Source organism: Muntiacus reevesi, chromosome 2 (assembly GCF_963930625.1).
Source record: "Muntiacus reevesi chromosome 2, mMunRee1.1, whole genome shotgun sequence".
Taxonomy (NCBI): Eukaryota; Metazoa; Chordata; class Mammalia; order Artiodactyla; family Cervidae; genus Muntiacus; species Muntiacus reevesi.
Genome location: NC_089250.1, coordinates 263,219,632 through 263,231,465, shown reverse-complemented (window position 1 = coordinate 263,231,465; position 11,834 = coordinate 263,219,632). Strand labels below are relative to the sequence as shown.

At 56.9% G+C, this 11,834-nt stretch overlaps 1 protein-coding gene across 2 annotated transcripts; it reads left to right on the top strand.

The window, feature by feature from the left end:
* The first annotated feature begins 6,289 nt into the window (after nucleotides 1-6,289).
* ZNF574 (zinc finger protein 574) lies at nucleotides 6,290-11,834 on the top strand. Of its 2 annotated transcripts, none has more exons than XM_065926191.1 (2): nucleotides 6,290-6,447; nucleotides 8,871-11,834. In XM_065926191.1, the coding sequence occupies exon 2, from the start codon at nucleotides 8,891-8,893 to the stop codon at nucleotides 11,579-11,581; it is 2,691 nt and encodes an 896-aa protein (XP_065782263.1). In that variant the 5' UTR covers nucleotides 6,290-6,447; nucleotides 8,871-8,890; the 3' UTR covers nucleotides 11,582-11,834. The 2 variants fall into 2 exon arrangements, with proteins under 2 accessions (XP_065782263.1, XP_065782264.1); XM_065926192.1 differs by having other exon boundaries at nucleotides 6,300-6,336.

Genomic DNA, 11,834 nt, shown 5'->3' with positions numbered 1-11,834 from the left:
GGGGAGGGGGAAGCCGGCCCAGGCAAGGGCCCCCGCCCCCTCCCCTAGCCGGGCCGGCCTGGGGGGGCCACGGCGGGCGAGGACTGGGTGGCGACACGGAAGCCGGCCATCAGGAGAGGTGGGGGAGGGGAGGGCTGGGTGGGGGGGAGGGGGCCACCCCTTCCCCCCTCCCCCCTGGAGCCCCGGGCCGGCCCTGGATGAGGAGCTTGGGGCCTGGAGTCCTCAAGCCCTCAGCCCGCGCCGGGAAAGCATGCTGGGGGCGGGGAGAGGCGGACGAGTGGAGGGGCTGGGGGAGGATGGGGTGCTGGGAGACCCCGAGAAGAGCCGACGACGACGACGAGCCGGGTAGGAGAGGTGGAGAGATGGAGAAGAGGGAGAGGAGGAGGGAGGGGAGGATGGAGAGGAGCAGGTGGAAGAGGAAGGCGGAGGAGGGTGGGGTGTCCCGGGGGCGCCCAGCGCAAGGCCTCGGCGGGAGGGCCTGGCCACGGACTCCTGGTCCCCTGTGAGGAGCAGCCACCGGCTCCGGGCTCCCAGCTGGGCCTCCCTCCCCGCCGCCGCCGCCGCCGCCGCCGCCACTTCTCCCCTCCGAGGCCGCCGCCTGCCTGCCTGCCTGCCTGCCCGCCTGCCGCCCGCGCTGGGTCCTGGAGCGCAGGGGGGCGGGGGGAGAGAGGAGGGAGGGAGGGAGACAGGGAGGAGGGCGGGCAGGAGGACGGGAGGGAGGCAGGCGGAGATAGAGAGAGAGGAAGACAGAGAGAGGGAGAGATCAGAGGGAGGGGAGTCGGGGGAGGGGGAGCCCGTTGGTCCGGGCTGGGGGGCCCCCGCGAGGAGAATGCTGATGAGGGCAAGGCGCTGCATTGGACAGAGGGCCCACCCCTCGGGCCACCTCCTCCACCACACCATGCCACCGCCCTGCCCAGGCAGCCCTTGGGCACAGGCGCCCACAGGAGACAGAGGCTGAGAGGCAGGGAGACCTGGGGAGAAGGCCGTGCAGCTGGGGGAGAGGGCTACGGAGATGAAGAAAAATGCAGAGAAACGGCAAGACAGCCATCAAGAGCCACAGAGGTGGCCCAGGGTCCACAACACCCACAAGGACAAGGACAGGAAGAAGCCCAGCGCAAAGAAAGGGCCGTCGAGACAAGGGAGCAGACCACAGAGACGAGCTAAGCACCTCAGAGACAAGGGCAGCTGGTGGACCCAGAGAGCCCCTCGTGAAGATGGGGACAGAGGGAAGCTTGTGGACTGAGGCCCTCGGGCACAGAAGGCATGGGGAGTGGTCTGGGGTGACCGGAGAAGAGGCCTACAGAAACTGGAACAAGGATGCACGTCACGGAGACTGGGAGGAGGGCCAGGGAAAGGGGGAGAGGGTCCTGGACCTGGAGGGAGGCCCCCAGATACCAGGAAACCCAGAAAGGCAGAACAAGGACACAAAAGACCTGCTGAGGCAGGAGCAGCGGGCCTGTGGGGAAAATGGAGTAGCCCCTAGAAATAGAAATAGCCCCCATGGAGATGCAGGGATGGGTGGTGAGTAGGGGAATTCTCCATAAAGGAGAGAAATCCCAGGGACCTGAGTGGGTGGGGAGGAGAGTCACCCACCCGAGCATGGAGGCAATGGGAAAGGGCAGGGAGCTGGAGGGCAGAACCCACAGAAGTGGGAGACTCCCTCCCTCTGGGAGAGAGCTGAGCAGGGCAGGGGGATGGCAGAGAGAAGCGAGAAGCAGAGACACCGATCTCGATCTCGGGGTGGGGGTGGGTGGTGCACGGCTGGGTGGGGGGTGAAATTTGGGGGGAAGGAACATGACAGTTGGCGCTGAAGGCTGAGTCCGTGACTCACCACCACCCCCAATGCTCGTGATGGGGAGGAGACACTAACACACTCACGTGCAGCCCCCAGCACACGTGACCGCATGCCTCGCGAGAAGGCACACAGTCGGCACGTGGCAACTCTCACACTGGCCTGGCACAGAAGTCCCTCTACAGCTGGCACGTGGGGTGGCCCCAACATACATCTGACATGTATATTTGACCCTGAAGGACTTGTTCCAGTTTCTGTAGGCCTCTTTTCCGGTCACCCCAGACCACTCCCCATTTGTCTCTGACTTTGCATACCCCTCCTCACATGATTTAAGGAACCCGCAACACCCACTCTCAGCTCCAGCTAGGTCTGAAAGCCCAGATTTACAGTGGCCTCTAGACCAAAGACCTTATGCACGGACCCCAGCATAGAATGATATTCTGTCTAAGCTGATCCTGTCCCAGATGCCCTAGTCCCGTGCCACCACCTCCAGAAAAACAGATGCAGGCCTCAGCTTACTCCTGCATCATCTGAAGTGAAGGGACCTAGTCAATCCAGATAAACTGAGAATTCCAAGCTGAAGGTACAAGCAGAAAGATAAGTCAAGCTGGACCCTTCCATTTTCAAGTGGGGAAAGGAGGCCTCTGCAACAGTGAGAATCTGCCCAAAAGCATGGAACCCCAAAGGCTGAGTCTAGCTTCCAGGTTATCTGGTTCCTGCCCCTGGTGATTTCACCCTGAAGGCAATAATGATTCATCTGGACGTCCCAGATGGCACTAGTGGTAAAGAACTCACCTGCCAATGCAGGAGATGTGAGACGTTGGTTCGATTCCTGGTTCGGGAAGATCCCCTGGAGGAGGTGCATGGCAACCCACTCCAGTATCTTGCCTGGGAAATCCCATGGACAGAGGAGCTGGGTGGGCTACAGTCCATAGGATCACAAAAGAGTCTGATACGACTTAGTGACTAAACAACCACCACCTGGGGTTCATCTAACATCCCTTCTACCCTGAATCCACAGCCAAGTTTCCCTCTACACTCTACACCCCAAACACTGTTCCTCTGTTGCATTTACTGGCTCTCTTTCTTCCCTTTTCTTTCTCCTTATACACGCATGTATCTCCAGGCTGGGAGGCAGGCAGAGTCTTGTTTACACCTGTCCAGTGCCCATCCCCATGGCAGAACTTGAACTTTCCCTCAGAGAACCACATGGTTCCCAGAACTGATTGATTCCTGACCCAGGATCAAAGAACCACATCATCCCGGCCACAGGGATCGGTTCAGAGATGGAGACGGGCTCAAAGTAGGCCATTGAGAGCCTTCTCCATAGGGTGGCAGAGTCAGACACGACTGAAGTGACTTAGCATGCATGCAATGCATTCATCCATTTGGTATGATGTTCTGGATGTCCCACCTGAGTGGGAGCTAAGAGTGTACATCTTGGAGTGAACTCCTGGGTTAGAATCCTGGTTGTGTCTCTTCCTAATGATGAGACATGTTAATTTCTCTGAGCCTCATTTTCTCTGTAGAGTGAGAGCATTAGTTCTTCCCTCCTTTCTAGAGTTATTGAGAGGATTATGTTGGAAAATGCATGGAAAGCACTGAGCATAGGCACTTCCCTGGTGGTCTAGTGGTTAAGACTTAATGCTTCCAATGCATGGGGTATGAGTTCTATCCCTAGGTTGGAAACTAAGCTCCTGCATGCTGCACAGCCAAAATAAATTGTTTAAAAAAGGAAGCACTTGAGATTCTAATAAAGATAACTCTTACACAACTTTTTTGATTTAAATTTAAAAAAATTTTATTATAGTTGATCTACAATGTTGTTAACTTTTGCTGTACAGCAAAGTGATTCAGATATACATATACATGCGTTAATATTTATCTTATTATTACACATTTGGTTATGTTGGGTTTTAGTTGCAGCATGCAGGATCTTTCGTTTGCAGTGCATGGACTCTATAGTTGTGGTGCACAGGCTTAGATGCCCCAAGGTGTGTGGGATCTTAGCTCCCTGACCACAGATTGAACCTGCATCCCCTGCATTAGAAGGCAGATTCTTAACCACTGGACCACCAGGGAAGTCCCCTCATATTCTTTTCCATTATGATCTATCACAGGATATTGAATAGAATTCCCTGTGCTATACAGTAGGTCCTTGTTGTTTATCCATCCTATATGTAATAGTTTTTATCTGCTAATTCCAAGTTCCCAATCTTTCACTCTCCCACCCCACCTGCTTGGCAACCACAGGTCTGTTCTCTGTATCTGTGAGCCTGTTTGCTTCACGGATATCTTCAATTGTGTCATGTTTTAGATTCTATGTATAAGTTACATCATACAGCAATTGCCTTCCTCTTAATTCACTATGATAAACTCTAATTTCATACATATTGTTGCAAATTGACATTATTCATTTTTTATGGCTGAGTAGTATTCCATTGTGTATATATACCACATCTTCTTTACCCATTCATCTGTTGATGGACATTTAGCAATGGGAGGAGGGGGAGCAACTAGAACAGCTGAATCTCTTGCAGGTCCCCTCCTGTCCTTGGGGAGTAGAGTAGCTCTGGCAACGCATCACAGTGCAGGGAGAGGAGCAACTTGCTTCCAAGGCCCTGAGGGCCATCCATAAGGGGATGTGAGTAGGCCAGAGCCCCTCAAACATATGGGGATTTCAGCCTTCCTGAGCTTATGGGCCATCAGCCTGGAAAAAGAGCACCCTAGAAGAAAGTGGAATACAGTTCAGACATTACAGGGTCACCACCTTCAGGTTCTCACCCTGGCTGTCTTTCAGGTCATCTACCCCCTACACATCTTTCTTCAAATGAAACTGCCAGAGCTAGCTGGCCTGGCGTGAGACCTTAGTGACTCTTCAGTATGGGAGGTGGAATGGGGGCCAGATTTCCAAAAAGGTAGGAACTCAGACCTCTGGCCTAGGATAGAGGAAGTCTAGGAGTACCATGGCAAGGAAAGAAGGGGTCCAGGAGATTCCCATTGCCATCTCCTCTGTCCTGGCTCTGAAAGCCTTGATAATGAAGGCAGAAACGTCACTGTCCTGGACTTGGGTTTACTTTGAAATTCTCCTGCACCACAGGCTGAGTTGAATGGAGTTTGGGGGAAAATAAGGATCCATCTGGGTACTTTCCCCAACCCCCCAAGCAGTTTCCTTCCTGACTCCCTCCCCACGTTCCTCAGTGACCTCAGAGAGCATCTCCCTGCCACCCTAGATCAGTCCATGTCCTCTGTCCCCCTGCTTTATTTTCTTTACAACTACTGTCACTGGCTGTCTACAGCTACTTGTGTACTTGTATTTTCTTAAAATATTTATTTTTGACTGCACCTGGCCTTGCTATAGGTGGGCTTTCTCGAGGTGTCGGGAGCAGGAGCTACTCTCTATTTGCAGCACACAGGCTTCTTTTTGTGGTGGCTTCTCTTGGGGCAGAGCACAGGCTCAATAGTTGTTGTCCTCTGGCCTACCTGCCCCGATGCATGTAGGACATTCTCAGATCAGGAATGCAACGGGTGTCTCCTGCACTGGCAGGCGGATTCTTAACCACTGGATGAACCACCAGGGAAGCCCTGAATCTGATACTTTTATATTCTCAGAAATTAAAATCCAGGAGGGCACAGACTTTTCCTGTTCCTTCTCTATCCCTACAAAGATTAACCTTGACATGGCATATTGCAGCCGCTTATTAAATATTCACGATAAAAAAAAATTAAAAATTAAAAAATAAAATAAAATAAAATAAATATTCACGATAGGAAACAAATGCCCCTCCTGTTTACTCTTTCTCCAACTTCCATTTCCTCCCTTCTCCTTCAGATCTTCCTTGCTCGAGTCCCTATCCGTGCTTTTCCTCCGACATTTCTTCCTCCCCTCTTCCCTCAAAGGTCCCTCGGTTTTTCTGCCCTTCCTTCTTTCTGCATTTATTCTTCTCTAACAAAGTAAGTCTAGAGCCTTGATTTCCCCTTTTTCTCCTTCCATACAATTGGTGTTACAGCATCCCCTGCGCGCTGACCACAACTTCATTCTCTCCCTTCGCTCTTCGGGGATTCCTAAGCCTCAGCTCCCCCGCCTTCGCCGCCCTCCGGGTGTCTGTGCCTCAATTTCCCCTACTTTCCTCTTGGAGAACAACCCGCCTCCCGCCCAGCGGCCCCAAGATGGCGCCAGAAGCGTCGCTCCGCCGCCTGACGTCATCGCGCCGTCCTCCCTTCTCCACCCGTCAAGAGGGGTCGAGGAGGAGGTGGAGGAGGAACATCCTTCAGAGGGCGTAAGGAGGCGGGCCCTATCAGTCGGGGGCGGGCTAGTGAGAAAACATCGCTGGAGGATTGGTTGGGTGCTGCGGAGGGAGACCAACGCCCGATACTATTGGTCCAGGGCTCGGAGACGTGAGCGTCGATTGGCCGAACGGCAGAGGCCAGACGGACGATGATTGGGCGCACTCGGCCATCCGCGCAGCGGCCAAGGAGGAAGGTGGGAGGGGCGTTGCTGCGGGCGATCGGGGGCGAGAACGAGGCTGCGGAGCAGGCGAGAGGTGACGGCGGGAGCTAGAGAGGGCGCAGCGCCAGGGTGGCCGCTCAAGGGGAGCTGCGGCCGGGGTCCGGGTCCGGGTCCGGTCCCGGGGCGTGCGAGACGGCGGAGGCGGGTACGTGCGAGCGGGCGAGTGAAGGGCCGGCGGGGCTCCCCACCCTGCCCGCGCGGCCTTCTCTCGCCACCTCGCCTGCGCACTGAGGACCGGAGGGGGGGCGCGCACCGGGAGGTGGGGCGGAGCGGCACCAACGGCCCGCGGGGTGCGCGGGAGACCGGGCCGGGGCGGCGGGTGGGAAGGGGGCGAGAGTCGCGGGAAGGGCTGAGTGAGGAGGGACGGGGCTCGGGCTGGGCGCTGGCGGGGAGTTGGGTGGGAAGGGAGGAGTTCGAGTGTCCCCGGGAGGGTCTCTAAGGCTCCAGGGAGTACGCGGCTAAGGGCTTGGCGGTGGGACAACCCAGGACGAAGGCTGGACAGTTAGAGGACAGCTGGGTGCCCGGGGAGGGGTTCCGGCCGTGAGAACAGAGGTGGTTAAGTTGACGTAAAGTGAAAATCTAGTTATGCCTGGAGAGTTAGGCCCGTGAGTTAGGTCTTCAGTGTGAAAAGATACCAGGAAATGGATATGCCTAGAGGGGAAATTCAGAGCTCAGGCCGAGGTGGAGGTCCCAGTGTGAAGGATGGGGATGAGTTCCATTAATATGAAGAGTTAAACTAAAGTATGTGGGGAGGGAGGGCGAGCGGGCAGCGTTGGGCACTCTCGAAATGGGTTGAGAGACTTGAGAATGAGTCTCTGTGTAAAGAAGTTTTATGTTATATGAAGCTGTGGTCTTCGTGTTTATAAAATAACTTGAGAAGTAGTCTTTTTGGAAAGTACCAGGAATTAGGTCAAGGTGAAGAGTAGGAATTGGGGGCCCTGGAGGATTTTAGGGTGGTGAGAGCTATCTGTGTCTAGGGTGGGGCAGGGGGTCTGGGTAGACCCAGGGTTAATAGGCTGATGAGAGGAGCTTGGGTGTTAGGAAGGAGGATCTGGCTGGCTGTCAGGTTTAGGGTGCTGATGCAGAGTTTAGGTATTCTTAATGAGATTTGGACAGTGGGAGGAGTCTGTGGGAAAGGAATCTAAGCCATTATGAAGGGTAGTCTGGATATTCTTGGATTGGATAGAGTATGTGTGGGATCTTTTTGTAGAAAAGAGGAATTTGGGTATCAAGAGGGGATCTGAGCATCCCTGGAGTGGGTTAGGGTGGGGTTGGGTCTTACTGCGGATAAGAGGGGCTTTGATTGATAGGAAGAACAGTGTCTGGGCGTCCCTAGAACAGGTTAGGGTGGGAGGAAGGGTGTCTTTCTGCAAGGAAGAAAAGGTTAGATTAGTAATGTGTGAGGGGGGGGGGGGTCTGTCCCTGAATTGGATTAGGGTGAGGGTGGGTCTTTTTTAAAGAAGGATCTGGGTATCCCAAGAAGAAGTTAGGGTAGGAAGGGTCTTTTTTCGAAGAAGAATATGTGGAGAGAGGTTCTGGGAATCCCTCTATTGTCCAGGGTGGTTGTCTATGAAGAAGCGAGGCTTAAGTTAGTATGAAGGGGGGCCTGGGTACCCCAGAGGGACTTAGAATTGTAGATGAGGTCTCAGTGCACAGAAGAGGTAGATGATTAATGCGAAGAGTGTCTGGGTGCTCTGGAGACGTGAGTTAGGGTGTGGAAGGGGTCTAAGTGTGAAGAAAGTTCTGGCTGTCTTTTGTGAAGCTGAGTCTAGAAGTTCTATGTAGGCTATTAGGGTTGTGGGAGAGAGCCTTAATGTGTAGAGGGAGTTAAGTAATTTGAAGAGAGGGACCTGGGAATTGAGGGAAAGTGGTTAAGGTGGGCAAGGTCTGGGTGTGGAGATGGGTTAGGCCAATGTGAGAAAAGTTTATTGATGTGAGGAACCTGGGCACCAAAGGGAGAATGTTAGTGGGTGATGGGCTATGTGCAGAGGAGGTGGGGTTGAACCATGTAAAGGTGCTGAAGGTGGCCAGGCATTGGGACAGTTTGAGTGGTTGGAGCATAAAGAGAGAGAGACAACCTGGGGGTGGAAGCAGAGGAGGAGCGAGCTGTGAGCAGTGGGTGCTCTAGGCCTGTGTGAGGACCCTCCTGGGCACCTGGGGTAGGGATGGGGCAGTGTGTTGGTAAGGAGTCAGTAGAGGAAATACTGATGGAAGAGGTTCCTGTGTGGTAGGCTGGGGCCTTGGGCCAGCTGTGGGGCAGGAGAATGAGGGATTTGACTGGTTGCAAGGATCTGGTGGTGGGAATTTAAAGGGAGTTGATTCAGAGATGAGATTCAGGTAGATGGACTGGGAGGGGACTGTGGGAAAAGCTTTGTGCTTGGTGTTCTTGTGTGTTCAGGAGAGGAAGGGTTGTTAGGGAGTGGGATGGGGTTAGAAATATGGAAGCAAAACGTTAGAGGGGTAAATTGATCTCAGGTTTTGGTAGAGGAATGATGAAGGGAAAGAATTGTCCCTAGGTAGGACTGAAGAAGTGGTGACTTAGATATGATTTGTCCCCACATCTCCCAGCCCAGGGTGTTGCCGCCGTCATGACTGAAGAGTCAGAGGAAACGGTCCTGTACATTGAGCACCGCTATGTCTGCTCTGAGTGCAACCAGCTCTATGGATCCCTGGAGGAGGTGCTCATGCATCAGAACTCCCACGTGCCCCAGCAGCACTTCGAGCTGGTGGGTGTGGCTGAACCTGGAGTCACTGTGGCCGCAGAGGCAGCTTCTGGCACGGGCCTCTATCAGACCCTCGTCCAGGAGAGCCAGTACCAGTGCTTGGAGTGTGGGCAGCTGCTCATGTCACCCAGCCAACTCCTGGAGCACCAGGAGCTGCACCTGAAGATGCTGGCGCCCCAGGAGGCCGTGCCAGCTGAGCCACCACCCAAGGCGCCGGCCCTGAGCTCCAGCACCATCCACTATGAGTGTGTGGATTGCAAGGCTCTCTTTGCCAGCCAGGAGCTCTGGCTGAACCACCGGCAGACGCACCTCCGGGCCACTCCCACCAAACCTCCGACTCCAGTTGTCCTGGGGTCCCCAGTTGTCGTGGGGTCCCCCGTGGGCCAGACCCGCGTGGCTGTGGAGCACTCATACCGCAAAGCAGAAGAGGGTGGGGAAGGGGCAGCTGTCCCCTCTGCAGCTGCCACCACCACCGAGGTGGTGACCGAGGTGGAGCTGCTCCTTTACAAGTGTTCGGAGTGCTCGCAGCTCTTCCAGCTGCCAGCCGACTTCCTGGAGCATCAGGCCACCCACTTCCCTGCTCCCGCCCCAGAGTCTGAGGAGCCCGCCTTGCAGCCAGAGGCTCTGACCCCAGCACCGGCGGAGGTGCCTGTGTCTCAGCCTGAGCCTGTGCCATCCTCTGACCACAGTTATGAGCTGCGCAACGGGGAAGCCCTTGGGCGAGATCGCCGGGGGCGCAGGGCGCGGAGGAACAACAGCGGAGAACCAGGCGGGGCAGCCACCCAGGAGCTCTTTTGCTCAGCCTGTGACCAGCTCTTTCTCTCACCTCACCAGCTACAGCAGCACCTGCGGAGTCACCGGGAGGGTGTCTTCAAGTGCCCCCTGTGCAGTCGTGTCTTCCCCAGCCCTTCCAGTCTGGACCAGCACCTTGGAGACCACAGCAGTGAGTCTCATTTCCTGTGCGTGGACTGTGGCTTGGCCTTTGGCACGGAGGCCCTCCTTCTGGCCCACCGGCGAGCCCACACCCCCAATCCTCTGCATTCGTGTCCGTGTGGAAAGACCTTTGTCAACCTCACCAAATTCCTTTATCACCGGCGTACCCACGGGGTTGGGGGTGTCCCTCTGCCCACAACACCAGTCCCCCCGGAGGAGCCGGTCCTTGGCTTCCCTGAGCCAGCCCCAGCAGAGACTGGAGAGCCGGAGGCCCCGGAGCCCCCCACGGCCGAGGAGAGCTCGGCCGAGCCCGCCGCCCCAGGCACTTACCGCTGCCTCCTATGCAGTCGCGAGTTTGGCAAGGCACTGCAGCTGACGCGGCACCAGCGTTTTGTGCACCGGCTGGAACGGCGCCATAAGTGTAGCATCTGCGGCAAGATGTTCAAGAAGAAGTCGCACGTGCGTAACCATCTGCGCACGCACACGGGCGAGCGGCCGTTCCCCTGCCCGGACTGCTCCAAGCCCTTCAACTCTCCCGCCAACCTGGCCCGCCACCGCCTCACGCACACAGGGGAGCGGCCCTACCGCTGCGGGGACTGCGGCAAGGCCTTCACCCAGAGCTCCACGCTGAGGCAGCACCGCCTGGTGCACGCCCAGCACTTCCCGTACCGCTGCCAGGAGTGCGGGGTGCGCTTTCACCGGCCCTACCGCCTGCTCATGCACCGCTACCACCACACGGGCGAGTACCCCTACAAGTGTCGCGAGTGCCCCCGCTCCTTCCTGCTGCGCCGGCTGCTGGAGGTGCACCAGCTGGTGGCCCACGCCGGGCGCCAGCCCCACCGCTGCTCGTCCTGTGGTGCTGCCTTCCCCTCCTCCCTGCGGCTGCGGGAGCACCGATGCGCAGCTGCGGCCGCCCAGGCCCCGCGGCGCTTCGAGTGCGGCACGTGTGGCAAGAAGGTGGGCTCCGCCGCTCGTCTGCAGGCGCACGAGGCCGCCCACGCGGCAGCTGGGCCGGGGGAGGTCCTGGCTAAGGAGCCCCCGGCCCCTCGGGCCCCACGGGCTGCACGCACACCCGTTGCCTCCCCAACGGCCCTCGGGAGCACGGCCCCCGCTGCGCCTGCGGCCCCCACGCGTCGACGTGGCCTGGAGTGCAGCGAGTGCAAGAAGCTCTTCAGCACGGAGACGTCACTGCAGGTGCACCGGCGCATCCACACGGGCGAGCGGCCGTACCCGTGCCCGGACTGTGGCAAGGCCTTCCGTCAGAGTACCCACCTGAAGGACCACCGCCGCCTGCACACCGGGGAGCGGCCGTTCGCCTGTGAAGTGTGTGGCAAGGCTTTTGCCATCTCCATGCGCTTGGCAGAACATCGCCGCATTCACACGGGCGAGAGGCCCTACTCGTGCCCCGACTGTGGCAAGAGCTACCGCTCCTTCTCCAACCTGTGGAAGCACCGCAAGACCCACCAGCAGCAGCACCAGGCAGCTGTGCGGCAGCAGCTGGCCGAGGCCGAGGCCGCCGTTGGCCTGGCTGTGATGGAGACTGCAGTGGAGGCTCTGCCCCTGGTGGAGGCCATTGAGATCTACCCTCTGGCTGAGGCCGAGGGGGTCCAGATCACTGGCTGACCACACCTCGTTTCCCTCTTCAGCACCACCAGGCCCGGTTGCTGAAGAAGCTCTACCATCCCCTTAGGTCTCTGTACATACTGTGTCCCTTTCCACTTCTCCCAACTGCCATGTAAGTTCTGTAACTGGATTTATTGTCTTCTGAGGGGGTGCTCTAGGGTCCTTGACGTGAATAAAGGTGGGCCCCCCCCACACCTGTTAGCACTGGTGGCCCCAAGGTAAAACAGTCAATAAAGACTGAGTTGGACGTTTA

Bases quoted from the DNA above. Each gene is read 5' to 3' on its own strand.
- ZNF574 (XM_065926191.1), top strand. From the start codon at position 8,891: ATGACTGAAGAGTCAGAGGAAACGGTCCTGTACATTGAGCACCGCTAT.